Below are 23,073 nucleotides of genomic sequence, written 5' to 3' on the forward strand. Positions count from 1 at the left end.
ACCTCCTCTATCACAGGGTCTCGTGACGTTGTTGAAATCCCCTCCAAAGACCACCTGCCGACTCGAAAATAAGAAAGGTTTGATCTTCATGAAGAGACACTTGCAGTCCCACTTGGACTGGGGACCGTAGATGTTAATGAGCCGAAGCTCCTGTCCCCCCATGGAGACATCTAGGATCAAGCATCTCCCCATTTCTAACTCGATCAATCGTCTGCATTCAACCGCTGTGGTCTTAAAAAGGACCGCCACCCCGCTATACGGCTCGGCCGCAAGAGACCAGTAGGAGGGCCCATGCCTCCACTCCCGCCTTGCCTTATGCATGGTTGATAGGTCGGTCAACCTGGTCACCTGCAAAAACAAAGTGTCGGCATCAAGTTGGCCGGGAAAATGAAAGGCCGTGTACCTTGCAGCTTCTGACTTTATGCTGGCAACATTAATAGTTGCCAGCGTCAACGGGGTGGGTGCCGCCATCATGATTGATTGAATTAGATAGCCTTTTTCTTCCCACCCCCAACAGTTTCTCCCTCTTCCTCTGACAATGATGAGTTTTTAGTGCGCTTAAAACAAACAGACTCATCCATTCTCTCCTTACATACACTCTGGCCTCCGTCTGGTGGTCCTGAGGTAGTCCCCCCCAGAAGGCTTTGTATTTGCCCCCTGAGAAGAAGACCCAGTGACCTCCTGAGCCCAACAACCTTGTCCGCAACCTCCGGCCCCGGGTCCCCATCGCCCCCCTCTGGAGGGGAGTCCTGGAGGGCCCGGAACCGGTTAGAGAGATCCACCAGAGGGGGGACGGCTGGACCTTCAAATGGCACCTGGATCAGGGCTACGGAGTCAGAGGGGTCGCACTCCAAGGAGGAGGCTCGAGGCCCGGACCCCCTCTTATCCTTAGTTGTTTTCCTGTTACCCTTTTTCTTTTGCTGTGACCACTCGCCCTCTCCCTCATCCAGACTGTCACCGGATGAAAGTTCCTGGGCAGACATGGCGTCCTATTGCTCCTCCCTTTCAAGTCTCTTGACTTCCTCGCTCAATTCGCTGTCTTTAGGATCCTCAGCTGCAAGTGAAGCACCCTGGTCAGAGTTTAGGGTCATTACTCCCTGCCCCCTGTTCCCATAGCGCTGCTCCTGCCGCCTGATATTGGATGGCGGCAGCCTGCTCCTCACCAGTTCCCTGCCTCCTCCGCCTCTGCTGGTCCCTCCACCGGCGAGATTAGTCCCGGCTTTCGCCTGTCCCGCACTCGCCGCTTTCAGGACCACATTGGCAAAGGAACGCGGACAGCGACTGAACGGGTGACCGAGGTCACCACACAAGTTACACCTAATCCTGTCACAGGTAGCAGCGAGATGGCCGAGGTCCCCACACAGTGCGCATTTCTGGGTGGTACACTGCGCACTGAAGTGTGGGGCTACCACACCTGTGACAGCCCTTAGGCTGCCCCCGGTAGAAAATCAAGATCCTGTCCCTCCCCAAAAATGTTGAGGAAGGGATATGGGTAACAGTGTTTCCTGAAACCTTCAATTTCACCATGAAGGTCCAGGCTCCTGACCAGATACCATGCTCATCGAGGGTCTTCTCGGGAATACCGACGATGTCGCGGGATATTGCTACAGCGAGGAAACCCCGCCATTCAGGGCGACCGCAAGCCAGCTCGTGGCGAGACCAGAAAAGCTCAAGGCCCTCCGGTCTCACGAAGCTGACATCGAAGTAGGAGGTCCCATAGGGATGGATCAAGGCAAAGATGTCATATGCCGCGAAGCCCATCCCCAGCAGGAGCTCAGCAACCTTTGACCGATCAGGACAGGCATCCTTGCTTACCCACTGGAGATGGGCCACGTTCCTACGGTTACTCCTCTGCCCCGGTGTCGGCAGAGACCAGACAGTCTCTGCCCCTCTATCTCGGAAGGCGGAAAGACCGTGTCTCTCTATCCAGAAAGACAGATCAACCTCCCTCCCCTCTACATTGATGGAACTCTCCCCTCTCCTCAGGGCGTCCAGGAAGCGCTGTTGCAAGTCACCATCCTCAGGGTCACCAGACAAGGGCGCACTACTACCCCCAGCAGTGACAGCTCCTGAATAGCTTGGGGCTGATGCCCCCGCTGGAGGGGCAGCGGGACCACTACCTGCTTCCCCTCCACCAACAGCAGTAATGCTCTCCTCATTCACTCCACCACTACTCCCATCATTTGCAACATCACTACTCCCATCATTCACTCCACCACTACTTCCACCATTCACTCCACCACTACTCCCACCATTCACTCCACCACTACTCCCACCATTCACTCCACCACTACTCCCACCATTCACTCCACCACTACTCCCACCATTCACTCCACCACTACTCCCACAATTCACTCCACTACTACTCCCATCATTCCCCTCCACTACTACTCCCATCATTCCCCTTACCATTGCCACCACTTCCCGTCACTTTATTACCATTGTATTGTCACCACCATTTGTCCCAGTGTTCTCTGCACCTTCCACAATAACATCCATTCCTTCCTCACTTGTGTCTGGCTTCTCTGCACTCACACCTGCCGGACCGGGGGAGGGGTGCAGCACCACACCCGGTTTCCCTTGATTGGTGCTGTGTTGTGTCTCTGGAGCACCTTGCCCCCCCACTGCAGCAGTTTGTATTTTATTATCCTGGGCCCGCTGCTTGTTGGGGGGCGCCCCCTGCCCCGCACCCACAGACTTCGAGGTCCTGGTGTCACATTTGGGCGCTGGAGCACTCTGTCCTCCTGTCACTGCAGGGCGCCCAGTGTTCCCTGCAGTTGATTTTTCCTGCTTTTTTTCCCATTTTGGACTCGCTGCTCCCCTGTCGCAGCCGCGTGCCTCTTCTCTATTGAGGCGCACTGCGCCCCTGTCACAACAGTGCGCCCCCCTTTCGCCGCACCATGTTTCTCGGACCTGCCCCCCACAGCCCCGGCGTCGGCCGGCTCAGCCGTAGTGAGCAGGGATGCAGCCTGCCCACACCGTCCCCCTTTCGCCACGGCATGGACATCCCCCCCACCCTCCTCAGCCCCGGTGAGAACCGGCTTAGCCGCAGAGGGCAGGGAGGGAAACTCCTCGGGGTCCCCTATGTCTGGCGCCGTGAGTACCTCCACAGCCTCGCCCCCTGCACTGTTCCCCGCACAGACGGCAGCACCGCCGGACGTCCTCCTCCTCTCCCCACCTGGCCTATGCCCCGGACCCACTGCAGAGCCCGTGCCTTTAGGTTTGGTGGGGTTTACACAGGAGGTGGTAGGTGTAACATCATCCATCAGTACATATCTGTATCTCACCACCTCCCGTGCGGTCTCCTTCCTTGTCTTCTTCCTCTTCTTGGATTCCTCTGCTGGCTCGTCCTCACCAAAGGAAAAGCGGTCCAGGTTCACTGGAGACTCCAGCTGTCGGATCTCCTCTAGCAGACCGCCCTCCTCCTCTTGCTCCTCTAGCAGACCGCCCTCCTCCTCTTCCTCCGCTGACACTCCAGCCTGTGCTGTCGGAGACCTCTGCCGTGCCGGGAGGCCGCTCCCCTGTCGTCGGCTCTGCGACTCACTCTCCCGGCTGGTTCCAGCTTGTAGGACTCCAGTCACAGCCACGTCGTCCTCCTCCTCCTCCTCGTCGCTTAGGACGCCGGCTGGCGGCTCTCCTGAGGTATTTAACCCCTTCATTTCGGAGAACCGCCGCTGGTTCTTAAACCTCTCCAGGAAGGGACCGGCGCTTTTCTCAATCCCCTCCCGGAGGAGAACTAACCGGACCACCTCATCTCTGAGGGCTCTGAACCTATGGGAGGTCGCGGGTTTCTCTTTGTTAGAGGCTCGGGTGTTCAGGACCCGAGCCACCCGCAGCTCCTCCTTCAGCCCGGTCAGTGCTTTGCCGCGTCCTCGTACTCACGTAGCATGGTGACCATTCGGGAGGAGAAGGTACTCGTGGACTCGCCGGAGCTCCTCTCCCCCCAGGATGTTCCTGGGCTCTCCTTCCTGGGGTCTGGGGCGCCCCTGTCTCCCTCTCTGGGCAGACGATGAGCCGTCTCAGGGTTGGTGTAGGTGGGTATGGTTCTTCTCACCCGTCCTGACCTCCTCAGTCCCTCTTGGGCCGGTTGCTGCTGCTGCTGCTCTCTGTCCCCCGCCGGCACAGACCGGGGAACAGAAGCCTGGGAAGCCATGCCGGCCTCCCAGGAAGCCTGCCTCTCCCTGGGGAGAAGAGAGGCCGACTCTGGGCCTCCTGCTGGAAGTGCTGGAGCTCACAAGGCAGGTGCTGTTCCTAGCAGGGTGTGGCTGATTGTGGGCACCTGTCCTCCAGTCACCTCCAGAGCTGCAGTCACTATTCTGCTGTTACATCATATCTTATCCTCCAGGTCTTTTATTAAATAAAATAGAAATACTTTACATGACAATAACTGTGATACATTACAAATAAAACACAACAGAACAGAACATAAGAACAAAGCTCCAATCAGACGACAACAAACGACAAAAGCCACAAAGTAATAACCGGAAATGGAACAAAAATGGAGAAAGTTCAATAAATAGTATAAAATCATGTAGACCCCCGGCCCAGCTTCATTCATACTACTATATACAACCCCAACTACATTCTCACCGTCCTATATACAATATTATATACAATATATACACATTATACTAAACCAAACCCTATACAACACCGCATACACAACAAAACCCTACTGGTCCCACTGCCTTACCTTACTGCCACCCCTTACACCACCACATTCACCCTACAACAAACCTAAACACAACACAGTGTATAACATAACATTTTTTTTTTTTATTTATTTATTTATTTTTAATTTTTTTTTTTTTTTTAATATATACACACACCTACTCTAACTATCCCGCCACCCCTGATCCAGCTGTAACACCTGCACTGGGAACTGTTAGGGCAGCTACTGGTATACTGGGATTTACAGACACTAAGAAGAGCTTTGCAGCTGCTGTTATACCAGGACCTACAGACATTAGCAGATTTTCCTCTGAGCTGCAGTGGACTACAATTCCCAAGGACCCCTGGACTACAATTCCCAGGGATTCTTGTTTGAGTCAGATGACACAGCTTGGATTGGAGGAGGAGGGACTTGGAGGCAGGAGCTGGGGAGAAAGTGAAACTAATAATTCTGAGGAAGAAAAGAGCGTGGTATCTTGTTGGGAGAGACGGAGCACGGGGGACTTGCCTGGCCCCATGTTGCAGGGTTGCGGTCCTCCCGGATATACTCGTGTTGCTGGAGAGAGTGCGACTTTGTTTTACCCTCTGGAGCAAGTTGCATCAAGAACTTGGAGAGTTCTGCCTGCACTCCCACCATATAAAGGACTGAATCCGGCCGCCCCCAGCTGGTGTCCAGAGAACCATCCGACCGTTAGAGACGTGCCGTGAGTGACTTTCTGAGACTTGTGGTCCTACCAGCGTTATTTACAGTGAGTACATTACAGCCCAGACTATTGCCAGTTATATTCGTCTAAGTGCACCCACTGTTTTAATTTGCGCGCCAGCATCCGCGGCAACTGGGCCCCAACGTTTGGACTGAGTTAAACTAGAAGAAACAAACAAAAAACCCTACTACGTTATACTTGCAGGGTTGAAGTAGAATTAGAGTGAGATGTGTATATGACCTTGACAGAGCACAGTTATTTGTATTTCATGTTATTCTTTTAAATCCATCTAATTTATGCTGCATAGCAATAAACCTGTTAAACTGTTTTACTCCTGATCCCTGTGAGTGTGTACTGAGAGTGGCAGGGGCTTCCCGAATCAGCCCCTGGCAGAAGATAGTAGCCCTTCTGCAGTCCCAGAGATAGAACTCCAATCAAGATTCGGGTGGAGGCACTGCGCCCTGGAGAGGTGAGACCCCCCATAACACCCAGTGTACCGTGGTAGCCCTAAAGGGGTGTTACAGTGGAGGCACTGCTGAGATCTAGAACTAACACAGGAGTATTTACTATGGAGACTTTAACAGAACAAGAAGTGTATTTATGGTGTGAAGAGATGGATGTTCCCGCCAAACAAAGCTTTGCAGTGAGTGGTGAGCTCTGTGATGCGTCTGATGAAGAGATACTGAAAATAGTTAACCGACTCACTGAACTTGCCCACCCTAAAGTGGCTGATCGCCGGAAGAAAAAGGGGGGACAGTTACCCACAGCCCTGATTTCAACCGGTCAGATCTTGAGGAAAGAATACTTCCCCTCTATGGTAGTTGTGTCTTCAGAGTATGGTCGACAGTGGCAGATCACTTGGCCTACTGAGTCCGAAGTTGAGACCCGGCAACAGGAATCAACCACTCAGCCTAGAAAGACTAGTATATCTCCACCTTCTACTCCACCTAGATTCCGTCCTGAAGAGACAGCGGCCCCTGCTGATGTGCTTATGACAGCTATGGAAAAGTTAGTCAGTCAGTTTGCCAAGATGCAGCCAGAAGGGAACTACCGTCGTCTAAGAATTTTCTCGGGTGCCCTCCCCACCCCTACTGGAGAAGAAGGATATGATACTTGGAGGGATGTCACTTTACAGTGCCTAGAAGAGTGGCAGTGCACTGATGCTGTAAAGAGGCAGAGAATAGTAGAGAGCTTGAAGGGTACTGCTATGGAGGTGGTGCAGGCTGCTTGGCGGAGCAAGCCTCTGGCAACTTATCAAGATTATATGAGTGCTTTAGAAGATGCTTTTGGATCCCCTGAAGATGCTACTGATCTACTCTTTAAACTCCGTAACACCTACCAACAGCCAGATGAGAAGATGTCCGACTATTTATACCGACTAGATAAGCTGGTTCATAGAATAGTAGCTAAAGGTGGCATCAGCCCTCAAGAAGTTGATCAGTGTCGCCTGGAACAAGTACTCAGAGGAGCTCTCACTCATGATCCAATTGCCCAGCGGATGAGGTCTTGTGATAGAGAGAAGATTCCTGGATCTTTTCATGAGTTGCTTAAGGAAGTTCGGAAGGAGGAGGTTATTTTGGCCGCAAGAGAGAAGGCATCCCCTCGGGTGACTACTGTTGCCTTGAAGCCAGAAGCCGACTGCCGACACATAGAACTGTTGAAAGTCATCGAGAAACAGGGGGAGCAGATTACACAACTGTTAAGTGCTCAGGCCAAGACAATACAGCGACTTCAAAGTGTTGCAGAGGTAGCCGAGCAGAAAACACTGGTTTCAGGAAGAGAGAAAGAAGATCTCGGTAGAGTGGAGAGTAGGAAACCAGAAGGGTGCTTCGTCTGTGGGAGTCCAGGCCATATAGCTCGTCAGTGTCCAAAGAGGTGGAGCTCAAAGAACTCTTCACAGATTCCCCATCACCCTCAGAGGCAGTCGGGAAACGGGAAAGGGGGCCAGTAGAACCCCATACTGAGCCCCCATCAGCAACTAGGACCTACTCTACCGCCCCATCTAATAGTGCATCATCGAAAACCCTGCCTGAAGGTTTAGTGGGACCATCCCCACATGTCCCCGCATATATCAATGGTCAACCTTGCACAGTATTACTGGATAGCGGGTCTCAAGTATCTATCATCTTTGAAGGATGGTATAAGAGATATTTATCCAAAGTGCCTCTGAAACCGTTGTCTGGACTCGTGGTGTGGGGACTGAGTGAGCACAGCTACCCCTACAGAGGATACGTGTCCGTGACGCTACGATTCTCAGAGACTGTTGTTGGAGTGGATAAAGAGATACCCATCATAGCGCTAATCTGCCCAGAGGCCGAGGCAGATGAGAGACAAACACCTGTCATAGTGGGAACAAATGCCAACATCTTCCGTACGTTAGCTCAGTGGTGTCGGGAAGTTGGGGGAGAAAATTACTTGCAGATCCTATCCATCCACCCAGTCTGCCTGGAGGCCTATGTGAGAACGGAAGAGGAGAAGAGGGAACTACGGCCTGAAAGCTTTGACCCTTGTTTTGAAGGAAGCGAGCTAAAAGGAGAAGAGAGGGGGTTGGTCATTGATGGCCTGATGATGCGAGGTGCAGTTTTTTCTCTAGGTGAATGGGACATGGGCCTCGCTCATGGAGTGGAGCATCGCATTCGGTTGAAGGATCAAAAGCCTTTTCGAGAGAGGTCCCCCGGCTGATACACTTTAATTCAAAATCTGTTTGGCCTTATTTCCCAGTATCTCCTATGTGTCCAGGAGGTGGTTTGCGTGCATGTAAATTTGGTGTTAGTCAGGATGCTTTAACCCCCATTCATGTTTCAGGTGGTGAGTCCTCATGTCGTGATGGGACACATTCAATGACTCACCAGGGGGAGAGTGTAACACCTGCACTGGGAACTGTTAGGGCAGCTACTGGTATACTGGGATTTACAGACACTAAGAAGAGCTTTGCAGCTGCTGTTATACCAGGACCTACAGACATTAGCAGATTTTCCTCTAAGCTGCAGTGGACTACAATTCCCAAGGACCCCTGGACTACAATTCCCAGGGATCCTTGTTTGAGTCAGATGACACAGCTTGGATTGGAGGAGGAGGGACTTTGAGGCAGGAGCTGGGGAGAAAGTAAAACTAATAATTCTGAGGAAGAAAAGAGCGTGGTATCTTGTTGGGAGAGACGGAGCACGGGGGACTTGCCTGGCCCCATGCTGCAGGGTTGCTGTCCTCCCGGATATACTCGTGTTGCTGGAGAGAGTGCGACTTTGTTTTACCCTCTGGAGCAAGTTGCATCAAGAACTTGGAGAGTTCTGCCTGCACTCCCACCATATAAAGGACTGAATCCGGCCGCCCCCAGCTGGTGTCCAGAGAACCATCCGACCGTTAGAGACGTGCCGTGAGTGACTTTCTGAGACTTGTGGTCCTACCAGCGTTATTTACAGTGAGTACATTACAGCCCAGACTATTGCCAGTTATATTCGTCTAAGTGCACCAACTGTTTTAATTTGCGCGCCAGCATCCGCGGCAACTGGGCCCCAACGTTTGGACTGAGTTAAACTAGAAGAAACAAACAAAAAACCCTACTACGTTATACTTGCAGGGTTGAAGTAGAATTAGAGTGAGATGTGTATATGACCTTGACAGAGCACAGTTATTTGTATTTCATGTTATTCTTTTAAATCCATCTAATTTATGCTGCATAGCAATAAACCTGTTAAACTGTTTTACTCCTGATCCTTGTGAGTGTGTACTGAGAGTGGCAGGGGCTTCCCGAATCAGCCCCTGGCAGAAGATAATAGCCCTTCTGCAGTCCCAGAGAGAGAACTCCAATCAAGATTCGGGTGGAGGCACTGCGCCCTGGAGAGGTGAGACCCCCCATAACACCCAGTGTACCGTGGTAGCCCTAAAGGGGTGTTACACAGCTCTGGCCACAAAGTTCAGGAATCATCCGAGCTAGGATCAGGTCCCAAAGTTTTTCCCCAGGCGGGGCCTGGGCCAGGCCAGATCAGTCTCTTATCACCGCCGTTGAACCCCCCAATCCCCCCACCCAACCTAACTAAGACCTTCTATTATACACACTATATACAATATATACAATACACTATATACAATATATACATAATCCAACATCACAGAACACAACTTACATTCTCACCACCCGAGGCTCAAGTTCGATGCCTGCAAACCTTCTATTCAGGGAACAGAAATACAAAACAAAAATCTAGGGTGTAAAGACATCAGCCCACCACCAGGATATAGGAGTGCTAACGGACTAAGGCACCCTGAAGGAGAAACCCCTCCAGAGATGGGCCGCCCTCCGGGCACCCAGTCTTTCGCACTTCAGAGAACGCACCTTCACCAGGGCACCTAGGATGCTGCTACAAACTTCATCTACATGGAGGATTTTACTCTGCGTCGAAACTAAAACTCGTGCGTTCCACGTGAAATACCTGACCATTGGGCTGACTAAGAATAAAGTGGCTCGGTCCCTTCTCCCGAGGTCTCTGAACGCTCCATAGGCCCACTCGGCATAGGACAGAGTGGCCAGCCGCGGCCAACCAATGGAAGCGCCCACCCATGGAAAGTCTACTTCTAAAGCAGATAGATGAAGCTGCAACCCATAATGAGGTCCTGGTTATGGGGGACTTTAACTACCCATATATTAACTGGGAAACAAACCTGTGAAACCCATAAAGGCAACAGGTTTCTGCTAATAACCAAGAAAAATTATCTTTCACAATTGGTGCAGAATCCAACCAGAGGAGCAGCACTTTTAGACCTAATACTATCTAATAGACCTGACAGAATAACAAATCTGCAGGTGGTTGGGCATCTAGGAAATAGCGACCACAATATTGTACAGTTTCACCTGTCTTTCACTAGGGGGACTTGTCAGGGAGTCACAAAAACACTGAACTTTAGGAAGGCAAAGTTTGACCAGCTTAGAGATGCCCTTAATCTGGTAGACTGGGACAATATCCTCAGAAATAAGAATACAGATAATAAATGGGAAATGTTTAAGAACATCCTAAATAGGCAGTGTAAGCGGTTTATACCTTGTGGGAATAAAAGGACTAGAAATAGGAAAAACCCAATGTGGCTAAACAAAGAAGTAAGACAGGCAATTAACAGTAAAAAGAAAGCATTTGCACTACTAAAGCAGGATGGCACCATTGAAGCTCTAAAAAATTATAGGGAGAAAAATACTTTATCTAAAAAACTAATTAAAGCTGCCAAAAAGGAAACAGAGAAGCACATTGCTAAGGAGAGTAATACTAATCCCAAACTTTTCTTCAACTATATCAATAGTAAAAGAATAAAAACTGAAAATGTAGGCCCCTTAAAAAATAGTGAGGAAAGAATGGTTGTAGATGACGAGGAAAAAGCTAACATATTAAACACCTTCTTCTCCACGGTATTCACGGTGGAAAATGAAATGCTAGGTGAAATCCCAAGAAACAATGAAAACCCTATATTAAGGGTCACCAATCTAACCCAAGAAGAGGTGCGGAACCGGCTAAATAAGATTAAAATAGATAAATCTCCGGGTCCGGATGGCATACACCCACGAGTACTAAGAGAACTAAGTAATGTAATAGATAAACCATTATTTCTTATTTTTAGGGACTCTATAGCGACAGGGTCTGTTCCGCAGGACTGGCGCATAGCAAATGTGGTGCCAATATTCAAAAAGGGCTCTAAAAGTCAACCTGGAAATTATAGGCCAGTAAGTCTAACCTCTATTGTTGGTAAAATATTTGAAGGGTTTCTGAGGGATGTTATTCTGGATTATCTCAATGAGAATAACTGTTTAACTCCATATCAGCATGGGTTTATGAGAAATCGCTCCGGTCAAACCAATCTAATCAGTTTTTATGAAGAGGTAAGCTATAGGCTGGACCACGGTGAGTCATTGGACGTGGTATATCTCGATTTTTCCAAAGCGTTTGATACCGTGCCGCACAAGAGGTTGGTACACAAAATGAGAATGCTTGGTCTGGGGGAAAATGTGTGTAAATGGGTTAGTAACTGGCTTAGTGATAGAAAGCAGAGGGTGGTTATAAATAGTATAGTCTCTAACTGGGTTGCTGTGACCAGTGGGGTACCGCAGGGGTCAGTATTGGGACCTGTTCTCTTCAACATATTCATTAATGATCTGGTAGAAGGTTTACACAGTAAAATATCGATATTTGCAGATGATACAAAACTATGTAAAGCAGTTAATACAAGAGAAGATAGTATTCTGCTACAGATGGATCTGGATAAGTTGGAAACTTGGGCTGAAAGGTGGCAGATGAGGTTTAACAATGATAAATGTAAGGTTATACACATGGGAAGAAGGAATCAATATCACCATTACACACTGAATGGGAAACAACTGGGTAAATCTGACAGGGAGAAGGACTTGGGGATCCTAGTTAATGATAAACTTACCTGGAGCAGCCAGTGCCAGGCAGCAGCTGCCAAGTAAAACAGGATCCTGGGGTGCATTAAAAGAGGTCTGGATACACATGATGAGAGCATTATACTGCCTCTGTACAAATCCCTAGTTAGACCGCACATGGAGTACTGTGTCCAGTTTTGGGCACCGGTGCTCAGGAAGGATATAATGGAACTAGAAAGAGTACAAAGGAGGGCAACAAAATTAATAAAGGGGATGGGAGAACTACAATACCCAGATAGATTAGCGAAATTAGGATTATTTAGTCTAGAAAAAAGACGACTGAGGGGCGATCTAATAACCATGTATAAGTATATAAGGGGACAATACAAATATCTCGCTGAGGATCTGTTTATACCAAGGAAGGTGACGGGCACAAGGGGGCATTCTTTGCGTCTGGAGGAGAGAAGGTTTTTCCACCAACATAGAAGAGGATTCTTTACTGTTAGGGCAGTGAGAATCTGGAATTGCTTGCCTGAGGAGGTGGTGATGGCGAACTCAGTCGAGGGGTTCAAGAGAGGCCTGGATGTCTTCCTGGAGCAGAACAATATTGTATCATACAATTATTAGGTTCTGTAGAAGGACGTAGATCTGGGGATTTATTATGATGGAATATAGGCTGAACTGGATGGACAAATGTCTTTTTTCGGCCTTACTAACTATGTTACTATGTTACCTCTGTATTAAAGGGACAATGAAGCAGGAAGTGCTCCATGCTTTCCAGCATGGTAGCGCAAGCCTCACGGGGACAATTCCTGTCAGCGGAGCTCCTGTGCTTCAAATTGTCCCTCACATACAATTTACCTTGGAAGCAGCGCCAAGTCAAGTCCCAATACTTCTTGGGGATCCTGCTAGAATTTAACAAACTCAACCCAACCTCTAGATCCCGACTCGGGCAGTCCTTGAGGACCAATGGTCTCTGAAAATGCGAAAGCAAGACCCGCATGTCGAGGAGTTTCCTCGGGAGGGACCTCACTTCCCACATTCCCAGACCCCACCGGCGCATCATTTTCAGAACCGGGGTAACATAAGCCGGGAGATGCCCGTGGGGTGTGCGAAGATCCTTCAATCTTCCCCCTGTCTCCCATTCCTGGAAGAAAGGCTGAAACCATCCCTTGCAGGAGAATACCCACGGAGGAGCCCTCTCTTTCCAGAGGTTTGCCACGTTAACTTTCAAAAAGGTGTTCACTAGAAACACCACGGGGTTCACCATATTCAACCCCCATAGTCTCCTCGTGCGATAAGTGACCTCCCGTTTGACTAGGTTTAGTCTATTCCCCCATAACATCTGGAAGAACAGACTGTAGACCCGTGTCCAGAGAGGCTCCGGCAAGACACAGACGCTGCCCAGGTAGATTAGCAAGGGGAGCAGGAAAGCTTTGCACAGGTCAACCCTTTCCCTCAGGGTCAAAGACCAACCCTTCCATTGGTCCACTCTTTGGGCGACACCTTTGATTCTGCCTTCCCAGTTTTTCGTGGGGTAATCACCCTGGCCAAATTCGATGCCTAGGACTTTGGCATGTTCTTGGGGTTCGGGGAGGGTGTCCGGAAGATCAAACGTGGGATCCCCGCCTCCCAGCCAGAGACTCTCACACTTGTCCTGGTTGACCTTGGACCCGGATGCCTCCGAGTAGCTCTCCACTTCTGACATCACCACCATCGCCTCCTCTTGCGAAGAAACAAAGACGGTAACGTCGTCGGCGTAGGCCACTACCCTCAGGATAGCCTCTGGCGCCAACCCGCCCATCCTCACCCCCGCCAACGGTCTACAATCAACCCTTCTGAGGAAGGGATCGATCGCAAACGCGTAAAGCAAAGGGCTAAGAGGGCAGCCCTGGCGGACACCAGATCCCACCCCGAAAGGTTGTCCAATCCACCCGTTTACCAGAGGGAAAGTCTCAGCCCCAGCATATAAGGTCTTAAGCCAGTCCACAAACCCTCCAGGCAGACCATACCTCAAAAGAGTGGACCAGAGGTACTCGTGGTCGACCCGATCAAAGGCTTTTGCCTGATCCAGGGTCAGCAAGAACCCCTTCCAAAGGCCTGCCCTGCCCCGCTCCACGGCCTCTCGGACACCCAGAACAGCACTGAAAGTGCTATGGCCAGGAACGCAACAGTGCTGGGCCTCCGAAAGGAGCCGTGGCGCAAACTTCACCAGCCTGTTGAAGAGTATCTTAGCCAAAACCTTCCTGTCCACATTGAGAAGTGATATGGGACGCCAATTCTCAATGCGTGACGGATCCTTACCCTTTGACAAAATGATCAAAGCCGACCTCCTTAATGATCTCGGCAGAGTGCCCGAGGAGAGACACTCATTAAACACCTGAGTCAAGAGGGGGACCAAGGAGTCCCTAAAGGTCTTAAAGAACTCGGATGTTAAGCCATCCGGACCTGGCGATTTTTTGGGCCGGAGCCCATCGATCGCCAGTCTCACTTCCTCTTCCTTGATCGCTTCTGTCAAAACGCCCAGCGAGAGGTCAGCCCCTGGCTCTGGAACAGCTTCAGCCAGGAAAGCCGACATCCTGTCACGATCCAGTTCCTTCCTTCCCAAGAGGTGCGAGTAGTATGAACTGACGACCTCCAAGATCCCTGATCTGGACCTTCTCAGGGATCCCGTACTGTCCATCAGCCCTGTCACTATCTTACTATTCACTGACATCTTGCAGCTTCTGTAAGGGTCGGGTGAGTAGTACTTCCCGTAGTCCCTCTCAAAAACCAAAGATGCGTGCCTATCGTACTGACACCTCTTTAGCAAGGATTTCACACTGGAGATCGCTTCGCGGCTACCCCCAGTCGAGACAAGATGCTCGAGTTTCCTCCTCAGGCTCTGATACAGGCGATCCCTGTTCAGGCTTCTGAGGTTCGAGAGTTGCCGGAAGAATCTCGCCACCCGATGTTTGAACATCTCCCACCACTCAGACTTAGTGTTACTTAGGCCCAGCAGCGGTACCTGGCTCTGAAGAAATTCCTCAAAGGACCGTCTTACAGCTTCTTCCTCAAGGAGTGACGAATTCAGCTTCCAATAACCTCTTCCCATCCGAGGAGTCTCTGTAACGCTCAGAGAAAACATAATCAAACAGTGATCGGAGAATTCCACCTCCACAACCGACAACGGCGAGGAGACGGCCTCCTCCTTCAAATAAAACCTGTCTATCCTAGACCTGCACTGACTACCTCTAAAAAAGGTGAACCCCGCGTGGCCTGTGTTGTGCCGGATGTGGACATCCACCAGGCGTGCCTCACTTACTATCCTATTTAGCGCGACGCAATCGTAAGCCAGCCGGTCTCCGGAACCTCCTCTATCACAGGGTCTCGTGACGTTGTTGAAATCCCCTCCAAAGACCACCTGCCGGCTCGAAAATAAGAAAGGTTTGATCTTCATGAAGAGACACTTGCGGTCCCACTTGGACTGGGGACCGTAGATGTTAATGAGCCGAAGCTCCTGTCCCCCCATGGAGACATCTAGGATCAAGCATCTCCCCATTTCTAACTCGATCAATCGTCTGCATTCAACCGCTGTGGTCTTAAAAAGGACCGCCACCCCGCTATACGGCTCGGCCGCAAGAGACCAGTAGGAGGGCCCATGCCTCCACTCCCGCCTTGCCTTATGCATGGTTGATAGGTCGGTCAACCTGGTCACCTGCAAAAACAAAATGTCGGCATCAAGTTGGCCGAGAAAATAAAAGGCCATGTACCTTGCCGCTTCTGACTTTATGCTGGCTACATTAATGGTTGCCAGCGTCAACGGGGTGGGTGCCGCCATCATGATTGATTGAATTAGACAGCCTTTTTCTTCCCACCCCCAACAGTTTCACCCTCTTCCTCTGTCAATAATGAGTTTTTAGTGCGTATAAGACAAACAGACTCATCCATTCTCTCCTTACATACACTCTGGCCCTTGTCTGGTGGTCCTGAGGTAGTCCCCCCCCCCCCAGAAGGCTTTGTGTTTGCCCCCTGAGAAGAAGACCCAGCGACCTCCTGAGCCCCAACAACCTTGTCCGCAACCTCCGGACCCGGGTCCCCATCGCCCCCCTCTGGAGGGGAGTCCTGGAGGGCCCGGAACCGGTTAGAGAGATCCACCAGAGGGGGGGCGGCTGGACCTTCCAATGGCACCTGGATCAGGGCTACGGAGTCAGAGGGGTCGCACTCCAAGGAGGAGGCTCGAGGCCCGGACCCCCTCTTATCCTTAGTTGTTTTCCTGTTACCCTTTTTCTTTTGCTGTGACCACTCGCCCTCTCCCTCATCCAGACTGTCACCGGATGAAGGTTCCTGGGCAAACATGGCGTCCTTTTGCTCCTCCCTTTCAAGTCTCTTGACTTCCTCGCTCAATTCGCTGTCTTTAGGATCCTCAGCTGCAAGTAAAGCACCCGGGTCAGAATTTAGGGTCATTACTCCCTGCCCCCTGTTCCCATGGCGCTGCTCCTGTCGCCTGATATTGGATGGCGGCAGCCTGCTCCTCACCGGTTCCCTGCCTCCTCCGCCTCTGCTGGTCCCTTCACCGGCGAGATTGGTCCCGGCTTTCGCCTGTCCAGCACTCGCCGCTTTCAGGACCGCATTGGCGAACGAACGCGGACAGCGACTGAACGGGTGACCGAGGTCACCACACAAGTTACACCTAATCCTGCCACAGGTAGCAGCAAGATGGCCGAGATCCCCACAAAGTGCGCATTTCTGGGTGGTACACTGCGCACTGAAGTGTGTGGGGTTGCCGCACCTGTGACAGACCTTAGGCTGCCCCCGGTAGAAAATCAAGATCCTGTCCCTCCCCAAAAATGTTGAGGAAGGGATATGGGTAACAGTGTTTCCTGAAACCTTCAATTTCACCATGAAGGTCCAGGCTCCTGACCAGATACCATGCTCGTCGAGGGTCTTCTCGGGAATACCGACGATGTCGCCGTATCGTCCAACCCAGGTGGAGATGTCGACACAGGAAAGTGACTCGTTACTGGTCAAAACGGTCACCCTCCTGACCGAGTTCTGGCGGGATATTGCTACAGCGAGGAAACCCCGCCATTCGGGGCAACCCCGAGCCAGCTCATAGCGAGACCAGAAAAGCTCAAGGCCCTCCGGTCTCACGAAGCTGACATCGAAGTAGGAGGTCCCATAGGGATGGATCAAGGCAAAGATGTCATATGCCGCGAAGCCCATCCCCAGCAGGAGCTCAGCAACCTTTGACCGATCAGGACAGGCATCCTTGCTTACCCACTGGAGACGGGCCACGTTCCTATGGTTACTCCTCTGCCCCGGTGTCGGCAGAGACCAGACAGTCTCTGCCCCTCTATCTCGGAAGGCGGAAAGACCGTGTCTCTCTATCCAGAAAGACAGATCAACCTCCCTCCCCTCTACATTGATGGAACTCTCCCCTCTCCTCAGGGCGTCCAGGAAGCGCTGCTGCAAGTCACCATCCTCAGGGTCACCAGACAAGGGCGCACTACTACCCCCAGCAGTGACAGCTCCTGAATAGCTTGGGGCTGAAGCCCCCGCCACCGCTGGGGGGGCAGTGGGACCACTACCTGCTTCACCTCCACCAACACCAGTAATGCTCTCCTCATTCACTCCACCACTACTCCCATCATTTGCAACACCACTACTCCCAACATTCACTCCACCACTACTCCCATCATTCACTCCACCACTACTCCCATCATTTGCAACACCACTACCATTCACTCCACCACTACTCCCATCATTCACTCCACCACTACTCCCATCATTCCCCTTACCATTGCCACCACTTCCCGTCACTTTGTTACCAGTATTGTCACCACCATTTGTCCCAGTGTTCTCTGCACCTTCCACAGTCACATCCATTCCTTCCTCACTTGTGTCTGGCTTCTCTGCACTCACACCTGCTGGACCGGGGGAGGGGTGCAGCACCACACCCGGTTTCCCTTGATTGGTGCTGTGTTGTGTCTCTGGAGCACCTTGCAGTTTGTATTTTATTATCCTGGGCCTGCTGCTTGTTGGGGGGCGCCGCCTGCCCGGCACCCACAGACTTCGGGGTCCTGGTGTCACGTTTGGGCGCTGGAGAACTCTGTCCTCCTGTCACTGCAGGGCGCCCAGTGTTCCCTGCAGATGATTTTTCCTGCTTTTTTTCTCCTTTTTGGACTCGCTGCTCCCCTGTCGCAGCCGCATGCCTCTTCTCTACTGAGGCGCACTGCGCCCCTGTCACAACAGTGCGCCCCCCTTTCGCCGCACCAAGTCTCTCGGACCTGCCCCCCACAGCCCCGGCCGGCTCAGCCGTAGTGAGCAGGGATGGAGTCTGCCCACACCGTCCCCCTTTCGCAACAGCGTGGACATCCCCCTCTCCCCCCTCAGCCCCGGTGAGAACCGGCTTAGCCGCAGAGGGCAGTGAGGGAAACTCCTCGGGGTCCCCTATGTCCGGCGCCGTGAGTACCACCACAGCCTCGCCCCCTGCACTGTTCCCCGCACAGACGGCAGCACCGCCGGACGTCCTCCTCCTCTCCCCACCTTGTCTATGCCCCGGACCCACTGCAGAGCCCGTGCCTTTAGGTTTGGTGGGGTTTACACAGGAGGCGGTAGGTGTAACATCATCCATCAGTACATATCTGTAACTCACCACCTCCCGTGCGGTCTCCTTCCTTGTCTTCTTCCTCTTCTTGGATTCCTCTGCTGGCTCGTCCTCACCAAAGGAAAAGCGGTCCAGGTTCACTGGAGACTCCAGCTGTCGGATCTCCTCTGGCAGACCACCCTCCTCCTCTTCCTCCGCTGACACTCCAGCCTGTGCTGTCGGAGTCCTCTGCCGTGTCGGGAGGCCGCTCCCCTGTTGTCGGCTCTGCGACTCACTCTCCCGGCTGGTTCCAGCTTGTAGGACTCCAGTCACAGCCACGTCGTCCTCCTCCTCGTCGCTTAGGACGCCGGCTGGCGGCTCTCCTGAGGTATTTAACCCCTTCATTTCGGAGAACCGCCGCTGGTTCTTAAACCTCTCCAGGAAGGGACCTGCGCTTTTCTCAATCCCCTCCCGGAGGAGCACTAACCGGACCACCTCATCTTTGAGGGCTCTGAACCTCTGGGAGGTCGCGGGTTTCTCTTTGTTAGAGGCTTGGGTGTTCAGGACCCGAGCCTCCCGCAGCTTCTCCTTCAGCCCGGTCAGTGCTTTGCCGGCGTCCTCGTACTCACGTAGCATGGCGACCACTCGGGAGGAGAAGGTACTCGAGGACTCGCCGGAGCTCCTCTCCCCCCAGGATGTTCCTGGGCTCTCCTTCCTGGGGCCTGGGGCGCCCCTGTCTCCCTCTCTGGGCAGACGATGGGCCGTCTCAGGGTTGGTGTAGGTGGGTATGGTTCTTCTCACCCGTCCCGACCTCCTCAGTCCCTCTTGGGCCGGTTGCTGCTGCTGCTCTCTGTCCCCCGCCGGCACAGACCGGGGAACAGAAGCCTGGGAAGCCATGCCGGCCTCCCAGGAAGCCTGCCTCTCCCTGGGGAGAAGAGAGGCAGACTCTGGGCCTCCTGCTGGAAGTGCTGGAGCTCACAAGGCAGGTGCTGCTCCTAGCAGGGTGTGGCTGATTGTGGGCACCTGTCCTCCAGTCACCTCCAGAGCTGCAGTCACTATTCTGCTGTTACATCATATCTTATCCTCCAGAGCTGCGGTCTCTATTCTGCTGTTAAATCGTATCTTATCCTCCAATCACCTCCAGAGCTGTGGTCACTTTTCTGCTGTTACATCATGTCATTCTCCAGTCACCTCCAGAGCTGCAGTGAAATGTTCCCACCTTTCCCCAGATTGGAGCTATTGCTGAGGACCTCATCAGATGCTCCAGTCCTCAGGGGTGTGCCTTGTATATAATGGGTGGGGCTTGCTACTGACCCCTCCCCCGCGTACCTCTTTTCCGGTGCTGGGAGTACAGGCTCCACCAGTGCAGCGTCCCGGCCTCAGAGCTGACCACCATGGCTGTGTCTTTCTGTGCAGATCGATGCTGGAGGAAGTAGACTCTGTCCACTGAGGGCTGACACCTGCGAGACAACACCTGATGTGGTCACATGACCTCCCCATGCAGCGTGACATTACGGAGGCCCTCACCTTGGCTCCTCGCCGCGCTCCCGGGAGTGACTCATGTGATGGATAGTGTCACTGGCTCCACCCCTGAGGACGGATCTGTGAATTCAGGAGACAGGCGTCAGGTGTGTACTGTAAGGGAGGCGTGAGGCGAGGGGTGTCCTACCTCCCACACTGCCGTAGATACAGGAACCTCCGCTGCGTCTCTGTGTTCCACACAATGATCTCACCATCATAGCTCCCCGTCACCAAGAGCCCCAGTGAGGGGCAATAGTCAGCGGACAGGATGTCCTCCTTGTGCAGGTGCCCATCCTTCCACGATTCGTCCGCAGGCACGTGTGTGTCCTGAGGGAGAACACTGGTCACTGACTAATCACAGTGTGTAAATCAGGGATTGGCTACTCTCTTCTTCTTTGGGGTCAGTACAGGGGCTGTAGGTGGAGGAGTGTAGTGTTAGGGGTATCACCTCTACTGTGGGGTCAGTACAGGGGCTGTAGGTGGAGGGGTGTAGTGTTAGGGGTATCACCTCTACTGTGGGGTCAGTACAGGGACTGTAGGTGGAGGGGTGTAGTGTTAGGGGTATCACCTCTACTGTGGGGTCAGTACAGGGGCTGTAGGTGGAGGGTATAGTGTTAGGAGCATCACCTCTATTCTGGGGTCAGTACAGGGGCTGTAGGTGGAAGGGTGTAGTGTTAAGGGCATCACCTCTATTCTGGGGTCAGTACAGGGGCTGTAGGTGGAAGAGTGTAGTGTTAAGGGCATCACCTCTACTCAGGGGTCAGTACAGGGGTTGTAGGTGGAAGGTGTCACGATATTGTATGAAATATAATATGATGTTGTAGCTTTGTCCTTCAGCTCATGCTGGGGGCTAACCCCCCCCCCCCCCCCCTTCTCTCTCTGGCTATCTTTGTCTCTTTGTGTTTGAATGTATGGTAGAAGAGGGTTTTATTGCCCCGGGGTCATAAATTCCAGGCTCGACGAAAGTTACTCGCCCCCTCCCAACTGCACTAGCTGGAACTGGTAAAAATGGCTCCAAAATCCATGGAAGTCCTTTGTTCCATTATGATAAGATATTGGGCTAATGAGTTAGGCTAGAAAAAGGAAAAATATATATTCTTTACGTCCCTCGGCGGATCTATCCGCCACTCTAAACATGAGCTTCTAACTCCATCAGGTAAAAAAGTAGGGATTTCTCGGTAATTATGCATCACAAATAGGACAGATTTGATCTCATTAGAATGCCAATGTTAATACGAGATGAATGCTGGGTTTGTTGTGACTATGACAGGCTCTGTAGCGGAGTTACAGGCATTAGACAAACTTGTGTTAAATCAAGTAAGACTGAAAAGGTAGGATGGACTGGGTAAACCAACCTCTTTTAATGATGTCACAGGCTGTGGTTATTTAAGTGACTCCACTTTGCCCAGCCTTCAGAGTGAGTCTGAGTTTTACCTGGGAAGCCCTGACTGCCAGTCCTAATGCATTGGGACAGATGGAAACTCCACTAGCCTGGTTGCCTGCAATGCTCTGAACACATGTAAGTGTTATTTCTCATTTAACCCCTGTTTATTTTATAATTATCTTGTACATATTTTCAATTGTCTCATATTGTAACATCTTTATATGACTATATAATATTTAATACTAGAGTCGTTCTTCATGCTCTAAAACATACCCTAAGTCTTCTGAAGGGAATTACGCTACTGTTTTGGGTTAGCTTCGGACCCGTTTAATCGAAGCTGGTGGCAGCATACATTTGTACTGGGTAGTTGGGTGTCGTTGTAGCGACTGCGGCGTTGATAATTATTGTTCCTGCCTGAGTGGGAGTAGTTTATCGCGTCACTGCAGCGTGCCCAATAGCCAGTACATAGCAGGCAGCCTTTCTGGCGACTAATTACCCCAGGTGCAGTACCTAATCTGACCTGAGAGAAAGGGGGGCGCCAGAGAGCTGCAAGTTTCAAGTGGAACTGTAAGCGGGATATACATAAATCCCTGCAGTTTGTAGTATATTGAAGAGCAGTGGGATACCTAAAATAAGCCCCTGCTGTAAACTAAGAGGTCAATAGCCATGTGTGTGTTTTTTTCATCACATTGTGGAGTGGAGGGATAACGAAGATAAGCCCCCTGCATATGTGATAGCCGTCTGTTGGCCTACAGTCACTCCGATCCGTGAAGTAGGGGTGACGGTCACGGTGTGAATCGTGACAGAAGGGTGTAGTGTTAAGGGCATCACCTCTACTATGGGGTCAGTACAGGGGCTGTAGGTGGAAGGGTGTAGTGTTAAGGGCATCACCTCTACTCTGGGGGCAGTACAGGGGCTGTAGGTGGAGGGGTGTAGTGTTAAGGGCATCACCTCTAATCTGGGGGCAGTACAGGGGCTGTAGGTGGAGGGGTGTAGTGTTAGGGGCATCATCTCTACTCTGGGGTCAGTGCAGGGGCTGTAGGTGGAGGGGTATAGTGTTAGGGGCATCACCTCTACTGTGGGGTCAGTACAGGGGCTGTAGGGTTCGGGGTCTCACCTTTGCCCTAGTGACGTCATAGACAATGATCTTCCTGTTCCAGCCCACGCTCAGATATTTCTGGTCACTCACAGGTATCACACAGGTGACCTCGGCCTCCGCCACCGGCTGTAGTCTGTGCAGGTTGTGGCCATTCTGAATGTTCCAGATCTAGGACAATATTACATAATATTTGAGACTGAGACTGTCTATGAGACTTTTTTATCTGGATAGGCGAGGGAGCGCCTTGTCCTGGCTGTCTGAGGGATGGAGCAGGTGCCTTGTTCTAGCTGTCTTGAGGATAGAACAAGCGCCTTGTTCTGGCTGTCTGAGGGATGGAGCAGGCGCCTTGTTCTAGCTGTCTGAGGGATGGAGCAGGTGCCTTGTTCTAGCTGTCTGAGGGATGGAGCAGGCGCCTTGTTCTAGCTGTCTGGAGGATGGAGCAGGCGCCTTGTTCTAGCTGTCTGGAGGATAGAACAAGCGCCTTGTTCTAGCTGTCTGAGGGATGGAGCAGGCGCCTTGTTCTAGCTGTCTGGAGGATAGAACAAGCGCCTTGTTCTAGCTGTCTGAGGGATGGAGCAGGTGCCTTGTTCTAGCTGTCTGAGGGATGGAGCAGGCGCCTTGTTCTAGCTGTCTGGAGGATGGAACAAGCGCCTTGTTCTAGCTGTCTGGAGGATAGAACAAGCGTCTTGTTCTAGCTGTCTGAGGGATGGAGCAAGTGCCTTGTTCTAGCTGTCTGAGGGATGGAGCAGGCGCCTTGTTCTAGCT

The 23,073-nt window shown here is 51.8% G+C and overlaps 1 protein-coding gene across 1 annotated transcript in view; it reads right to left on the minus strand.

Annotated features, from left to right (window-relative positions):
- LOC138662777 (cilia- and flagella-associated protein 337-like) overlaps positions 1 to 23,073 on the minus strand; it is a 191,177-nt gene that overhangs the window by 56,862 nt on the left and 111,242 nt on the right. Inside the window, exons 13-16 of the mRNA XM_069748700.1 lie at positions 22,327 to 22,476; positions 19,974 to 20,152; positions 19,832 to 19,906; positions 19,634 to 19,764 (exon numbers count right to left, since the gene is read on the minus strand). Of these exons, the coding sequence (XP_069604801.1) occupies positions 19,634 to 19,764; positions 19,832 to 19,906; positions 19,974 to 20,152; positions 22,327 to 22,476 (535 nt within the window). The remainder of the gene's footprint in view (positions 1 to 19,633; positions 19,765 to 19,831; positions 19,907 to 19,973; positions 20,153 to 22,326; positions 22,477 to 23,073) is intronic.

The sequence above is a fragment of the Ranitomeya imitator genome, chromosome 2, assembly GCF_032444005.1.
Source record: "Ranitomeya imitator isolate aRanImi1 chromosome 2, aRanImi1.pri, whole genome shotgun sequence".
Lineage (NCBI taxonomy): Eukaryota > Metazoa > Chordata > Amphibia > Anura > Dendrobatidae > Ranitomeya > Ranitomeya imitator.